This window comes from Nasonia vitripennis (genome assembly GCF_009193385.2).
Source record: "Nasonia vitripennis strain AsymCx chromosome 1 unlocalized genomic scaffold, Nvit_psr_1.1 chr1_random0003, whole genome shotgun sequence".
In the NCBI taxonomy this organism is placed as follows: domain Eukaryota; kingdom Metazoa; phylum Arthropoda; class Insecta; order Hymenoptera; family Pteromalidae; genus Nasonia; species Nasonia vitripennis.
Genome location: NW_022279589.1, coordinates 2,482,728 through 2,500,283, shown reverse-complemented (window position 1 = coordinate 2,500,283; position 17,556 = coordinate 2,482,728). Strand labels below are relative to the sequence as shown.

At 34.4% G+C, this 17,556-nt stretch overlaps 2 protein-coding genes across 11 annotated transcripts in view; one reads left to right on the top strand and one right to left on the bottom strand.

Annotated features, from left to right (window-relative positions):
• LOC100678131 (carcinine transporter) overlaps window positions 1-17,556 on the top strand; it is a 440,470-nt gene that overhangs the window by 261,444 nt on the left and 161,470 nt on the right. The window lies entirely within an intron of this gene.
• LOC116417609 lies at window positions 2,576-5,085 on the bottom strand. Its single transcript, XM_031931518.1, has 6 exons — window positions 4,877-5,085; window positions 4,068-4,800; window positions 3,641-3,971; window positions 2,961-3,113; window positions 2,768-2,881; window positions 2,576-2,688 (listed from the first exon to the last, which is right to left on the bottom strand). The coding sequence occupies exons 2-6, from the start codon at window positions 4,122-4,124 to the stop codon at window positions 2,618-2,620; spliced, it is 726 nt and encodes a 241-aa protein (XP_031787378.1). The 5' UTR covers window positions 4,125-4,800; window positions 4,877-5,085; the 3' UTR covers window positions 2,576-2,617.

The following is a 17,556-nucleotide window of genomic DNA, read 5'->3' as shown; positions in this document are numbered from 1 at the left end:
CGACTGTACATCTCGCCACTCAACTCTAGCATCAGTTTCCTCGGATTGTAGACCACCTCCCTGATGAAGATGATGTTCGAAATCAACTTGAATGCATGACAGATGTGTCATACAAGTTTGATGATCTTTTCATTCAATTCTTTGATTGTAGAATTGCACACTTCTAGCCAATAATTAATATCCTCATTTTGCATTTCATGTATATTATCATTTTACTTTTTGTCTAAAATATCACTGTCACTGAAGTTAAGACTGAATTTCGATGACTACGATTTATAAAGTGTGCTCGACTAAGAAAAAATTCCCTCTTATAAAGGAAAAATCAGCGTAAGATAGGTGGAAAATTTCAATGTCTGACCAATGGTGAAATGGAAAGTTGATTGATATGAAGAGGGGGAAGATTTTCTAGGAGAAGGGATGATTGGTATCCAACCAAACATCATCATTTCAGCCCAACCAATGAGAACTGTGCTTTTATGGAATCATCCAATCCTAGATGAAAACGATCGATTTTCATCCGACCGAAAATCTCTATTTCAGTCTAGCCACGAGTACAAGGCGGAGTTTCGTATTATAAATAAGGCAGTGGGAACTTTTCCGAGATCACTTCTTACTTGGACTAGCTACAAAGCTGTAAGATGTCTAGAACACGTGAATACGATTTAATGTTTAAAAATACTGTTTTGCAATGTCAAGAAGAAAAAGTTTACATTTGCGACATACAAGGATTTCAAAGAATAGCTGAGGACACTTTTATTTTTAAAGAAATTAGTTTTCTCAATTTGAAAAAATTTGCTTTACCGACTGCTTATCTATTCAAACCTCCGATGGCCTGGGAAGAATTAACTGAGGAAGAAAAATGCATGACTGGATGGCTAGAGAAGACATATCATGGAATAGCGTGGAGTTCTGGTGATATTCCATATTACCGTCTCAATAATATTTTAAAAATCTGTACGCAAAATAAGACTGCATAAAAAAATAAAAGAATCATATAACAATTATATACAATATCTCAATATTTAATTAAAAAAAAAATCAACTTACATGAGTCTATGGCGTCTAGGGCCTATGCTGCGTGGTCCAACATCATCATTAGAGTTGGTGCGTCAGATATCAGCGTCCTTATGCGCTCCCGCATATTACGCAGACCACTTTGCCTTGGAAGAGCCATCCTGTCTGTTACTAATTTTCACTGGGTTAAGAAAAATCGGAGAAGATTCTTCAACTGACGCTCTGCAGCAACACCCGTGGTATTTATTTAGAAAAGCACGGCTCTCCCTTTCCTTAACTTTTTGTGAAAATCATATGATTGGAGGAAAACTTTCCTCCTGAATTCTCAAAAACACATCCCTTGCAGTGCTTTTAGCCAATCCTAGGCGAGTCAGTAAAATTTGTTCCTCCCAAATTCTAAAAAAGAATACGCCTCCACACATTTGACCACTGTCAACAAGTGAGTTTTGGTCACCCTTCGATTTTGCCAGTATGCGCTTACGTTTTCGTATGTTTTCCTAAAATTGACAAAAAAGTATTCATTGGTGACAAATAGAAAAAAAGGTCCATACCTGCCAAGGGGCCGGTGCGCGCAGTCAGTGGTCCTCCTATTTTCATCGATCTATGTATACCGGTGCAAGGATCTTCTGCGTGCAGTCAATGGGGAGGCTACTTCTTTTGTAATCTATACACATTCACCTGCACACTTTAGTCTGCGGAAATCTATAGTTTCGATTGTAAAAATGTGTGAGATTTTTGGTTTCCTATGAAAAGAGAGAAAATTCTCATCTTCGTAGTTACCTATGAGGCGTGCCTCTAAACTTATTGATTATCTTGAAAGGATATATTAACCAGCATTAGCTTCTATTGACCTATACACTTCTCTCACGCAAATGATGCACCTTACTGCGAGGATTCGAAATTTTATTTTTTTTTCCCATATAAATTCCAATCTTTTCACTTTCATGAGAAACGTGACTACACCTTTCTTGAAAAAAAGTAGTGGGTTGCATACATATGAATTTCCACCACGCATTCTATCTTAGAATAATATAGCAGGATAGCTCCTCCTTTCCCTCTCTTCTCACACCAGAAAAAAAGAAAAACTGACCAATAGATTTTTCTGATCAGATGAAAAAAAAGAGGTGGGAGTTGAACGCTTACGATTTCTCAATCAAATGGAGAGAGGGATGATCAAGAAAAGGGCCTACAGGAGTAGGGACAACTTATATGGGGCTTATACACACTACGGATTCTAAATCAATTTGAGAGGGGGCATCCAGGGGAGAGGCTTAAAACATTTTGGAAAAATTGAAGAAGGGGCAACTCAGGGATAGGGCTTATACACACCTCGGATTCTAAATCTCTTTGAGAGGGGGGGGGGGGCATCTCAAGGAGGGGGCTCGCATATGATTGGACAGAAGGGGTGATTCAGAAAACCCTCCATCTAAAATACACAGGTCGGATTCTAAATCACTTTTGGAGGAGAGGGGGTGATCTAGAATCCGTGTGATCTGGTAAGCCTATAGCTTATCTACTCGTTAAATTGGTTTTCGAAATCATTCATGTTTAGAACATCAGCTACATCTGTGAATTTTATAATTTATATTATTACAATCATCATTTATCTACGTAAGCTACAATTCTGTTTAATTTGACGCACTGATAATGCTTCTTCATCGGCATCAGCAGGGGCTAAAAAATGCAAAATTATTCAATAGCGGTAATACAATCTACATACAACCGTATTTCTAAAATATTTTTGTTATTTTACCATCGATTAATACATCAATCACTGCATGGTTTGGATTCTCTAAATTATCCCTTGGTAAAGCTAGTGCTCCTGCTTGCGTCAGCATATGTAGTACACGTTCATCGAAATCTGGATCTTTAAACAAAATAAGAATACAATAATTTATCAACGTATAAGTATAATAATAAATTTAAAACTAAAAGTATTAATATACTTAAAGCGTTAAATTCCATTTGACTAGAATGAAAATCATCTACATTCACTTCTTTAATTCGTTTGATTCTTTCGCATAAGTGCCCTTTTAACGACGCCATCATATCTAACACTTCTTGTGCCGTTATTTCATTCATTAAATATTTCTTCCACACTGAAATGAGAGAAAAAAATTATTTTACGTTTCAAAAAGATTAAAATATGGCAATAAGTTGTCATGGCATTTTTCGACAGTTATCACTAATAGTAAGATACGTAATTTTTGTATTTACTTAACACAGGCTAGTGAAAAATCATATAAATTGACTCAAATATAATATTAATATGTCTATTACTATTTTCATAATTAAAAATAGTTGATTCCGAATAAAACTCATTGTTAACTTATAAAAAGCTTATATATGTGTTCATAATAATGGCTGTCGAGATACTCTTTTACGGTTCTGTAGGCGATTTATATCAAACCATACCGTATCGATTAGTAACCTTAGTTTTCCTATATTTTCAAACGTAAAATAATATGAATATGCATCTGCTCGAAAAGTTACTTGTTAAATATAATTTTGTAGATACTGTAGCCATTCACATGCAAATTATAAAACTTTTTTACCCAAAGTTTTTAAATGTACTATTTGCAAAGCTTATTTTAATTAGATATAATGTTAATATGTTGATACTTACAAACAAAATCCCATACTTGTGGATGCTTCCCAATTTTATGCCTCAGTTGACTATGTGAAGCTTCTATTGCATTATTAGTGCGAACCAATAAGACAAAAATACTAAAATTTTCAAGCTTTACGCAATTCAACCAAAAGTTCTGGACGTACTTTAAAAAATCCTTTAAGTTTTGAAGAATTCTTTTGTCCGTTCTATTGCACAGTGTTGCCTCTCTTATTTGTTCAGCTGGCAAAAACGCAAGTACCGTGAATTTTTTAATAAAATTTTTAGCTTCCGGGTTACTTTTCAAATAATCAACCAACTTCGATGCTTTGATCTGGCTATAAATTGCCTAAAATATAAATATACGAGTTAGCTAAATTTAAAACTTTAATGTAAAAATTTTTGAATAAGGTATTTAACATGCATTTATGGACTTTTACATTACCCTGTCAAAGTGGACGTTGCATCCTACACAACGTGCATTGAGAAAAGCTTTTTCCATTTCATTTCTCAGAGCTCTTTCAGTCTGTCATAACAATTTTTATTTTCTCGTTTTGTATTATCGTTTTGAAATGACTCAGTACAGCCTCATATGCTTTCTGTGTTTTTCTCGTCATTATACAATACATAAACGTCATAGCCTGATAGAATACAAAAGAAGCAAATCAACGCACCACTCATTTAAAATCATAATTATTATCATGATTTCTTTCTCCCACAGAAAACTTAGTGTTATCATTTGTAGAAAAACAACAAAAGTGTGAATATATCTGACTCCTTCAGATTTATTTATATAAAAAAAATCGATATATTAAAAACTACTTATGTGGCCATATTTTATACCCATTATAGAAAATAATTGAAGGTTGTTTTCTTCTTCCATCTTGGGTGAAGTATAATATGTCGCATTACCGAGCAGTTATTCCACATCTTGAAAATATTCATCGATTAATTTTTTATCCTAAAACATCATATGTACGTATCCATCTTCATCTCTGATTTCACGAGACTTCAGATTGGCTTTGACACCTTCAAAAATCTTTTTGTTCTCCATTGCCTGAATTTGATCTCCAAATTCTGGCATAGTTTTTGGATTTTTTGAATATGTGGCTATTCGCCATAATTTCATGCTCGGTAACAACGTAGCATAAGGTATTTACTCAGCCGCTTTCGGATAACTGAAAAAAAATCTTATGAATGCATCTATATGAATAGTGAAATATTGCAATTTGATAACATAATTATCATACATACAGAGTAGCATAAGTGTTATAAACGTCTTTTAGCTTGTCGTAGTGACGAGAAAGCGAATCCTGGATCGCATCGCGAAATTTAGCACATTCTAATTCCTTTTTGCGTGTGTAACAATAAGTGTCATGATTATAATTGACTTCCACTCGTATGAACCATCTGGAAGTACAATCATTTTGGCAGTTCGATGACAAAATTTAGTCGAACATTTCATGTATCTAAAAATGAAAGAATAAATTATGAAAAATGATACATCAATTATGAAAATAATACTTATAAATAGAATCATAATCATTGGACATTAGAAGAAAAATTTTGCAATGAAATATTTTGATATGTTCAAAGAAAATATTCTAAACATAATCAAATAATTTTCAAGATATGAATTTGCATAAGAGAATAAAAGTCATTTAAGTGTATTCTTACAAAAACCATACAAATAAAATTTCAAATTTAGGTACATTGAATGTACGATATCAGCGGTTGAATGTCTTTTTTTTATGAAAATAAGTATAAAATAAGTGTATGATTAAATTATAATTACACATATATGTATATAGTTCCGTGGTAATATAGAAAAAATCAAAGTACTTAATCTGTGCAGTACTACGATTGATCCTATATCTGTGTGCCTACTCAGAGAAATGATCAGCTCTAGATAATTCACTCTTTTTCCGTAGGGTCTTCTGCTGTTGCTCCATGTCGGTCTATAAATGCGGCTTTGCTATTAATAAAGACCATACAATAATGAAACGTTATCGCATGTTGATTTAGTTACTTACTATAAAACAACTTACTTACTATGATCTTACTATGAAAAACATTTCTGAAAAATATTTTTTCAGAAATGTCTTTCATTAGGTCCGAGGGGGCATGTTTAAGGTACATTTTAAGCCTAGGTAGAGTAAAGAAGACGGTCCGGATCTTTCACAAAGCCGTGGCAAGGGACTAAAAACATTTATTTACATAGTAAAATATCATGAATTTTGGTCAGTGATTTTGTATAGTATATATATATATATATGATATTTCTCGGTAGAAATAGTGTATAGTGTAAATATTTTCAGTTTTTGTTTTTTAATTTACGTGAAAAGAAAAAAATTGTTTCGGGCGAATAGTTTTTTGTGTTTTTGTAGGATTTAACCGAGGCTGGACCCCTTAACTGCATTGCAATTGGCGCAATAAACTCTGTTTAGCAACAAATAAACGAGCAAGGAAGAATAGCTTATGCACACCACTAAAAAAAAACACGTCGCGTAACTATACATTTGGCAACTGTACACAATGCCGTACGATTGTTGCGTAGAAGAGCGCGCACTGACAGACAAGACTCAAGATAGCAGGTGAGGGGGAAGCGAGAAAGAACCACGACAAGCTTGACACTAGCCGGCTGCAGCCTTGTGTACAACCATAGCAATGCAATGTACTTTATACATTTACACGGTCTGACGTTTGTAAAAAATATGCACGTATCTTCCGGTTTGAAATGTGCTTCTGCGTATATGACACGCAAAAAATAAAGCTCAATTATTTTGAGGTTAGATTTTTTGGCTTATTCAACCGGACTCCCGTAACAATAATAACACTGTCGAAAATGCATAAAGAAACTTTAATTCGCATGGCAATGTACGAAATTTATTATTGCGAATGAAAATCAAACGTATTTATGCCGTGGAAACGTGATATGCACTCTCGGGAAAACCAGTCTTACTTGCGAATTAAAAAAAAAGGCGACGATGTAGAAAGTACGAAACTATGACATTACCTTGTATGCAGAGCGAAATAAAGCAAATTTAACCCATTTGACTGTAATCCAGATATAGGCCCCAACTGCATTGCGCCTACCCTGTTGAAAATAATGACGTCATTATATGACGTTAAATTACGTCATTAGATGACGTCATTTGAAGCTACAAATTGGAACCTTTTATTACGTCATTATTTTCAACAGGTTGTACTTCTAAATACTTATACTCTTAAATACTACAAAATTGATAAAATGGTTGCCTATATATCATAAAAGGTTCTAATTTGTAGCTTCAAATGACGTCATCTAATGACGTAATTTAACGTCATTTAATGACGTCAGTCAATGACGTCATTATTTTCAACAGGGTAGCGTGATAGACTACCGAATCTTAAGACGAGAGAGATGAATTAACGTACGACGACTATTGGATTTTGCACTTTAGGAAAAAACATGTCGCAGATATTGTCGTCTTTGCGGAAACTGCGTGCACGCGACTATGGCTCGATCTGTGTAAAAGAGCGCGCGCTGACAGAAGAGACTAGAGATAGCAGGTGGTGGGAGAGCGAGAAAGAACCACGACACGCTAAACGCGTGTCGGCTGCGGCCTTCTGTACAACCATAGCGTTGTTGCCTCCTATAGCTTCATATGACCTAACGCTTGTACTATGTACATAGTCTTAAGTTGGCGTGGCACGTTGTATATACAGCGTCAAACTGGGATTAATATTATGAGTTTTGTTTAAAACAAATAGTAATTTTGATTTACAACGACAATGCTCAAATCACGTAAAGAAACTCTTTCATGTATTTTTAGATTTTGCAGCAAATATGCTTCAATTAAGAAACATGATGCGTTTATGAATTATTAAAGTACTTACTGTCATAAGCTTATCACTACTAACTTTGTATTAAGTAAAAAGATTAAAAAAGTATTTTCTAAGTTAGAATGGCTAAATAGTTATAACTTGATTTAATTAACATTGCTAAATATATTTGTAGTTATACTTACAGTATACAATTATTATTGTTTCACGGTTTGATTATTTTACTTACCATTTATTGAATTTGTCTTCTTATGCTGCAGCTTTTATTGCTGTTGTGAAACTATAAGATCATAAGCATAATCTTAATAAAACGTTACATTGATTTTTTCACTTTCTTCTTTCAAACAAATGCCATTAATAATATTGTTAACAATCTTGTATAAATTTATAAAAAAAATGAGACAATAAAAGACACACTTGCAAACTTTATTATCCTAAGTTTACATATATATGGCGATTGTAAATCGTGTGATGACTTTGACGCTCGAAAGGAATGAAGTTCTTTTCGTTCTTTACACATAATTTACTATTAGGTATATCATTTATACACAATGTTTGTTCTTTGTGTGTAATTTTAAAAACTGTTCTTAACCACAGAAATATAGATTATGGTGCAATTATTAAATGTTAAAGTGAATGAGGTAAGAATATTTTTCAACAGTTGTCAATGGATATGGAAGTTATGAATTCATTTATATACATCTTAATTGAAAAGCTCAATCATTTGTTGTGTACAATACTTTTTTGTAAAGAAGAATTTTGGGTGCCTACGGCACACTTGACTGATCACTTGTACTTAAATCACCACGCTTGCTAAAAAAAGCTAATTTTTCCTTATTTTTGCAGAATATACTATGTGATAGCTTTTGAACTTTAAATAAAAAATTAATTGATGTGTGCTCTTTTGGAAATGCCAAAAGCTGATGAATAAGTTAAAATAAAATGTATTTTGAAAAATGTATTTTAGACCAGGACAATGTCAGTCAAATTGCTTAAAACATCTACCAGAGAGATTAATAAATGCTTTAATTAAATAATAGATAAATAAATAATAGTGTGTCTCCAGCTATCTTGGTGTCGTCTGGCGTACCTCAGGGCTCTCACCTGGGTCCTTTACTGTTTTGCATCTATATTGATGATCTTGTGAAGCAATTTCGCTTCGCGAATGCCCTATTGTACGCTGACGATATAAAGATTTTTATGCGTATTCATTCGGAAGATGATGTGGAGAGACTGAGGGCTGATCTTAATGCTTTGGGCGGTTGGGCGTGCGAAAATGGCCTGGTTATAAACGCGTCCAAGAGCCAGGTTGTGTCATTTTATAGGGGCAAGACGCAACTACAGTTCCAGTACGAGCTTGACGGATCGGTTATTGCCCGCACGGAGGTGGTTAGGGACTTGGGGATTTTATTTGACTCGCGCTTAACCTTTGGACCTCATGTTGATTACGTGGTCTCTAGGTGTCGTGGGCTGATCGGATTTGTGAAGAGAACTACTCGTGACTTTTCCAACATATCCGCTATTCTTTATCTTTATAATACTTTGGTCATGCCTACTTTCATCTATTGTTGTCAAATTTGGTCTCCATACACTCAAATTGCTATTAACCATGTAGATTCCGTTCAACATAAATTCATTCGTTACTTGGCCTACAGGTCCGGCCGGCCCATGGCGCCTATTGATCACGATTATTCACTCATTGGGACATCGTTGGGTATTCCTTCGATACAGTCAGTGCATCGGTACCATGATGGTCTGCTTACGTTTAAACTTTTGCGTAAATTTATGATTTCTCCGACGATTTCCGACCTTTTCTCAGTTAGACAATTATCCTATAATCTGCGTAGCCATAGACCTATACACGAGCATCTGGAGCATTCGAACTTTGGGTTCTATTCGACCTTACCCAGACTAAAGCGTGCCTGGAATTCTCTCCCTCAACGTATCACTGTCACTGAGCAATTGTCGGAATTTAAAGTGAATCTCAAATCATTTGTATCGGCATTTAGTTAGGTAACTTGGTTTATATTATCTTGCTGTTTTATATTGTTCGTTCTATTCAATATTTTATGTACATGAATTCTTTATTTTTGTAAGGGTGTTTATATATTTATATCTTGCCCGTTGATTTATAAATAAACAAATAAACAAATTAAAGGATTAAAAAAAAATTGTATTTAGAATTAGCCTTAAGGTATACAGATTCACAAATGATTGCTAATTTTAATGTGTGCATTGGAATATCGATCCTGCTTGCTGTCTGCACAAAGAAAATGAAAAGTTGCGTTTACTGTTGTACTCAAGTTAACTTACAGACTTCAGTAAAATCTACTGAACTGTTGGGTTCGGGTGACCTATGCACGCGAACGTTAAAATAACTTGTCGCGCTTGAGAGTAAAGATATTCATTTGTAATAAAGAAGGAGCTAAGTTTTGGAATTAGTTTATAAAAACTTAAAAGAAAATGTCCTGCTCTAACTATTATGAATCCATATGAATATAGAAAGACAACATGAAAGATCATCAAAATTCAAATCTATAAAATCTATACCAATATCAAAAAGATATCAAATAATTATAACCTCTTTTCTTGAAAACTGCAGTATATAGAGCACTGAAATTTTGTATACAACTCCAAAATAACCTGGTCTAACATACTATAAATACATATCTAAGTACTCTCTCCGTGTAAAATAGTAAAATTTCATTGATTGATAGCGCATATGCGCTAATTTATACAGTGAAAAGTATGCAACTGCCAAATACACGGAGAAAAATGAACCGTTGCGGTTACTGAAGTCAGTTTATTAACGCCTGTTTAGTAGATGCTACTGCACAGACTTCAGTAAAATCTACTTGATTGCGTGCGTCAGCGAAAAGGAGCGGCGCACCTAACCTAAAAATGTATACTAGTATGGTGTATTGTGAGATACGAGAGACTGGGAGAAAAAAAGAGACATATAAATATGCAATATAGTGTGTCTCATCTGAGACGAGGCACAAAGAGCTTCGGATCTGCGCCGATCACCCTTCCCTGTGCTCAAAACTTCTGCCCGAGTTGCGTTCGCGGCACAGTCGAGCATGATCTTCTTATATTATTATATGACCTTATTTTGTTGGTTTTACAAACCAACTATGACTATAAGACTATGTCGAGCATAGTAATAATATCTATCATGCAGTTTTTATTTACAAATGTTTATTTACAAATTCAGTTATTACTATGCGAGCGACTTCAGTTAGATTTACTTAATAGCAGTTACTGAACAATTTAGGTTGCATTTACTTAAATTTTTAGTAAGCGCAACGTTTTATTTTTCTCCGTGATAGTGACTATTCACTGAATGAATTAGTGAAATGGTCACTGCTTAAATCAGTGAAAATGTCGGATTTTAAATCGATTAGAAATGTACACTGAGGAACAAAAAAATTAATTTCTTTCTTTGTTTATTTATTTTAGACGTATTATTATAAATTTGTATTAATTTAGTATGAAAATTATATTACTTATAAACAAAGAAATGAATTTAATTTTTTGTCGGCGGCGGGAATCGATCCTGGGTCATCAGCGTACCAGCGTATCATACCTAAACTGAACTATTACGTTCAAAATTTCATATCTGATATATTAAGTACTTCAACGTGTACAAACTAAAATGAATAATAAACAACGGCAATCTATAAATAATAGTATAGTATATCTCGAGCTTTGGTTTTTATGCGCAGCATATAGAAGGAAAGCAAGCGGAGGTGATTATTTTTTATCTGAAAACAAAACCTCAAATCCACCTACCCTATAAGCACCAAGAGCTCTTCAATTAGAGGTTATATTTTCGAACGATTGCTTCACGAATACACTGAGAGAAATGTAGAGTTGGATTAACCGGAAACTCTGGCAGTTTTTACCGGAGCGCTCAAGCAAATGTTTTAAGGTTGAATCTGCCTTAGCACTATCGCTGTTTTTACCTGGGAGTAAGCATAAATATAAAAATTGAATATTTAAGAAGTGATTCATTGTTTTGGCATGAAAATTAGTTTACAAGTCCTCAGAGAAGTTTATCGTATTTGTAAATTTTCATAATTCCAAAGCAGAAGGTTTGCTTAGCTCCGACGATCTTACGGCAACATCGGGTTTTAAGGGCAATGCAGGTCTACGGCTTTCAGATAAGCCAAGAGACTTTACAGGTATGTCACATTGTTCTTTAGGGCTTGTAAATCATATTCATAGCTGAACAATGCATTGATTTATAATTATTTAAATTTTGTGCTTCAGCATAAGTATACAAATTTTGAGGTTAAGAGGTTAGGTTGTACATATTGCAATACTTATTCTCAAATCTTTCGCAAAACTTTTCCAAATTCCACGAAACCAACAGGTCCCTTACGAATTTGTCACTCATTGTAATATGATATGCTAAAAAACATAAACATATTAGTAAAACTTCACGTGTTCAGCGCGGGGAGGAGCTAAGCTTGGACTACTGCAAACTCCGGTAGAATCTGCCTGAGTCCACCGCTAAATCAGCTGTGGTCGTCCAAGGCTAATACCACAGAAAAATGTATGGCTATTCTAACTCTACATTTCTCTCAGTGTAAATAAATGCCTCAAGTATGCAGCTATCTAGTACGCTACATAGTTTTTCGTGTCTAGGTGTTCGGGGTCAGCGATGACGGACTCTAGGAAGTGCGCTCCGTAAATTTTTGTAAAAGGCTCACTTGTAGACGTCATTCTCTAGCTTTATGGAGTTGTAGGAAGGACGCATCGTTTCAAAAACTAAAAACGGATTCCTAACCTCAAAATTGAAAAAAAAAATTAATTGACTACTCGAATGGAAATTCGATGTTTGAGCCCCATATGTGGGGCGAAAATTTCGTCCTTTTCTCTCGAAAAGCCTCCCTTTACGAGATGTCGACGAAAAATGCATTTTTATATGCGGGCCCTGAATCCCGACATCGGGGACCCTCTGAACATCATCTATTTGCGAATCGTAATCTTACTTTCTCCTGGCCAAGGATCAATTTCGAGAGAACTCCCTTAATAAATATTATATTCGTGCCCTCGCTTTCCCCCCAATGTTCAAACGTATTAACAAACATTTATCCTATTAAAACTTTGCTGCAGATGATGAATAGGGTATGTGGGTTTAAGAGTTTCAGTTTTAGGATCGCTCCTCTCACACTGAAAAAAGATTCGTGCAGCAGCGCCCCCAAAGTCGTGCGGCAGCACCACAGTTGCCATCGAGGAGCAGACACTCAAAACATATCGAGGAACAGTCCCTCTCAATTGTCGGGGAACAGAACCTCGGCTCGTGAGGGAATTATTACGAAACGTCGCGCATCAGCCGTTTTTAAAATTAGAAGACTTTAAATGTTTAATGCAAATCTTAGTAATTATTATATTATTAATTATAAAAAAGTATAAAATTTATGAAATTACATAGGGAAAAAAGAGATTTTTAAAGATTAAAACCATTATAATTATTGTTTCTTTATTTTAAAATTCTTTTTACAAACTACATCGTAAACATATCAAATGCTCAATCATCTCTTTGTTTGATGAAAGAGGTGCAATATTCTTTATTATTGACAAAACGGGTTCAACATTAGGTAATGCTTTTCGATTAATAGAAACATCTTCGTCGCTATTACGCTCTACAACGTACGAATGAAAATGACCATGAAAATATATTTCTTGATACATTTCTATTGTGAAATAAATATCATCCTTATCATTATTAACTTTTATAATTTTAACAATTTCACCAAATAACTTAAGGCTTGTAGAAATACGAGTTACTACAAATGTTCCAAGTTCGTAAGTCTTACCATGAATTACAACTCGCTTATCAAATTTAACATTATTACAAAGATGATCTGTTTTTGCGATTTCATCTTTAACATCAACTATTTTTTGAAATTCTGCGCAGTGTATAGTTTGACACAAACTTAAAATTTGTTTAATGCCTATTGTATGCAACATATTTTTTTTTTACTACTAGTCGACTGTACGACAGATTTGAGGGGTCGATGACGCGATTCAAACGCGCGTAAGGGAGGTTAGGTTCACTGACTTCTTCCGCGCAGATCGCCGTCCGCAGAGCATCTATTACCCAAATTATCGAGGGCCTACTACACAATATACCTTAAGTAGCAGCTCTCCTTTATCGAGGGACTGCTCCTCGATGAACGAGTAACAGCAACTCAAATACCAAACGTAACAGCTACCTAGCGCTTCGTGCTGCCGCTCTACAGCGTATCAGTGCATTTGTTCACTGTTGAATAAGTGAATCAGATTCACTTATTCAAAAGTGAAATTTTCACTTGACAAAATAGTATTTATGTTAGCGTTTCACTGATTAGAACCCAGCTGAAAATAATCATATGAGTGTTCATATCAAATAGTAATTAAATAGTCATTATATTATCTAACACGTCCTTGTATGCTTTATTTATTATTAATCAATTATAATGAGTTTATTTTATTAAAACACACTAATAGTAATTGAGTAATAATAAATAAAACATACAAGGGTGCGTAAGTTATAATGACTATTTCATTCTACTAAAGTAATCGACAATATCAAAGATCACGATGGCTCGATGGTAAAACGCTTGCTTCATAATCTTGAGGTTCAGGGTTCAAATCTCCACAAGTCCGGATTTTTTTCAATGTAATATCTATGAAAAAATAAATTCTCGATGCAACTTACAAATCAACAGTATAAAGAAAGATATAATTAATAAGTATCGAATAGGGGTAGAATAATTATTTATTTTTATGAGAATTTAAGATATATCATACGACACTCATATGATTCTCATATGAGGATTTGGTCGGAAGTGTCATATAATTATCATATGAGCACTCATATGATTATCATATGATTATTTTCAGCCGGGAATAGTCATATTTTCACTGTTCTAAAAGTTAAACCGAATTTTAGTGTCAAAATAGTGATTTTTTCACTATTTCATCAGTGAAAAATGCCTTCACTGCATAAATAGTGAAAATTTTCACTGTTTTATATGGAGAGAGTAGTTGTATTAATATTATGATTTGATGAAAAAAAGCTGGTGCGCACTTGAATTTTGCCTATCGTCGATTGTGATATTTAATGTGACACTTGTTAGAGCACTAAATATGATTATATAATTATAAAATCATTGATGAAAGAAAAAAGCAACTGAGCATACCTAACGAAGCATACAGAGTGACTTTGGAATGATATAATATTTGAATTAAAAATTTTGCTCTTCATCGGTCTTTTGGGTCTAAATACCAGATCAGGCACTTTTAAAGATAAAAGTATAAGTTTAATTCCAACTGATTCAACAACCTTTGGCATTTCCAAAATAGTATATTGTGTACCAAGAAGGCGAGGGCATTTATGAGCCGCAGACGAGTACTGCAACCACATGAGGCCAAAAAGCCCGATTAGCCCTTGGTGCACACCATATTTTTTGTAATGCATGTACTAATTTCCGCGTTTACACACACGCACTCACACATACGTACATAATTACACACACATATGTACGTATATTTGATGTGAACTATTGACCATTTTCTTTAAATATTTTAGCGGACGTTTATCTTTTTTTTTTGCCCGGCGGGCGTTTTTAATTTTTGTTTGCGCGGCGAGCGTTTTTCATTTTTTTTGCCCGCAAATACGGCATCAAAATAAAAATGAAAAACGCCCACCGGGCAAAAAAACAATGATAAACTAAAATTTTTTTTTGCCTGCTGGTAAAAAAGCTGGACCTTTACGCCCGCATAATAGGTACGAAAAACGCGGAAATCGTGCTTGTGTTGCAAAATAGTACATTACACAACTAGGGGCGAAAGTTAGCTTTTTCAAGCAAGGATGATGATTGAGCACGAGTGGGAGTCGAATGCGCCGCAGGCATACGAGACGGACACAAGTGCTCACTCATCATCCGAGTCTGAAATAGTATATTACGTGTTTAGGGAGGAAAAAACTTGGACAGTCCGTATCTCGTGTAAATTGTCACCCAAGCCGAAGGCGAGGGTGGCAAACCCGAGATATAGGCTGTTCAATTTTCCTCCCGTGGTGCGTATACTATTTTGCTTTACACCAGCACCGAAAACGCACATTTCTCTCCAGGCGCTCGGGAGGGAATGTGGTACTTTCGGGCATCATTGCCGTAAACAAGTACACACGTTATGAGCAATGATTGCTAATATATTCGTGTACATCTTACAAATATTCTATACGAACCAAAACAGTTTGTATGTATACTATAGATTTCTATAGTATACATACAAAATATTGCGGGAAATAAGTATCTGTATGTCAATAGTTAATATATAAATTTTATGGTTACCATGCGTAGTGTTGCGTGCAGATGGTGTTTCTCTCGTACCGCCTAAATTCAAAATCTGTCATCCTCTTTCATACATAAAATATTCTTTAGGGTTTATTTATCATGAATAATCAATAAATCCTTAATAATAGAACGAAAGCAACTGAATATACTTAAGGAAGTATGCAAAGTGCCTTTGAAATGATATAATGTCAAAATTCAAAATTTTGTCTTTCATCGGCCTTTTGGGTCTAAATACCAGATCTGATATTTCTAGAGATAAAATAATTATCTTATTTATCTCTAGAACTATCAGATCTGATATTTAGATCCAAAAGGCTGATGAAAAACAAAATTTTGAATTTTGACATTATATCACTGTAAAGTTACACAGCATTAATAAAAGTGTGTTTTCTAATAATTTTTATCTGATTACTTCATAAAGTCTATGAAAAATCGTAAAGGGTAGCCATATGTTAACTATTAACATACGTATTATTGTCTCAAATCGAACATGCCTATGTTAACAGTTAACATATATGTTAGCTGCAATGTTACTTTTCTCTCAGTGTGTGGAGAAAAAGCCAATTTGCCCCTGTTGTGTACCGTGCTGTTTATATTCAGGGCATCGATAGCGCCCTTTTTAGTCTGCCTAAAAAAGCAGAATTTTGAAAATTTCCAGTTCAAAAATTTTGGAAATTTTGAAAATTTTGGAGGCGAAAGTACTGTCTACGCTTTCCCCGTGGACGAAAGTACTTTCGCCCCTAGGGAAAAAACACTTTTGCCTCAAGATATATGTATATATGTGTGTTTGGATGTGTTTATATGTACATATACACACAAAAACACTAAAAAGGCCTTTGGCCCAGGGCTTGAAAAACTCGACTTTCGCTCCACTTTTTCGTAGGCGAAAAGCGCGTTTTCGATGCACGTGTTATGAAAAGGTATTTAATCACTAGTTTATCATTCTTAGTTCAAAAGTTATTGTAAAAATTCGAATTTGAAAAATTGATTACGATACGATGTTTCTGACACACTATTCAATTTTTCCAATAACTTCTTAACGAAGAGTGATAAACTAGTGAATAAATACCTTTTCCAAAGTGCCAGAGGTTGCTAAATCAGTGGGAATGACAGTTATTCTTTTGTCTCTAAAAGTGCTGATCTGGTATTTAGACCCAAAAGGCCGATAAATAGTTATAATACTGTTATGCTATATGTTATAATAAAGTTATGCTCGAAGATGATGCAAATATCTGCCATGACTTTCGTAGACGATATCCAAGTATCTAGCAACCTCAGATGGCCTTAATGTAATAACAATAATATGTACATGATCGACAAAAGTCATGTAATGGGTTACCTACATTTTACTTTTGTCTCCGCCGAACGCATCGTCAAAGAGAGTCTGTAATTTCTTTTCCTCGTTCGAACACCGCCCGGATTTTGTCTACGAGAGTCCCAAGTAAGAAGATCATCATGCTCGAACAGAACGAACTCATACGCATGGAAAACCGCTGAACATTTACTTGGGAATCAAAATTTTAGCTTACGGCATTTTTAGCTTTCGGCATCTTTATCCATAGTTGTGATAGACTTTTCGGCAACTTTAATTTCTGCACATTCGTATTTCGGCAATGTGCATTAGGAAATTTTAACCGAATATAAATTAATTTTCATTTTATTTGACTTTTCATTCATTTTATAATCAGCTTATAGTTTTTCACAAATTTTAACTTTAGCAAAAATGTATGAAGCATAAATTATTTCGTCAAATTATCTTGT

Bases quoted from the DNA above. Each gene is read 5' to 3' on its own strand.
- LOC116417609 (XM_031931518.1), bottom strand. From the start codon at position 4,124: ATGGAAAAAGCTTTTCTCAATGCACGTTGTGTAGGATGCAACGTCCAC. The intron at 3,114-3,640 runs GTAAGTATCAAC...CTCTCATTTCAG, and splicing joins ACAAGTATGGGATTTTGTTT to TGTGGAAGAAATATTTAATG. The intron at 2,882-2,960 runs GTATATTAATAC...TTTTGTTTAAAG, and splicing joins AATGGAATTTAACGCTTTAA to ATCCAGATTTCGATGAACGT.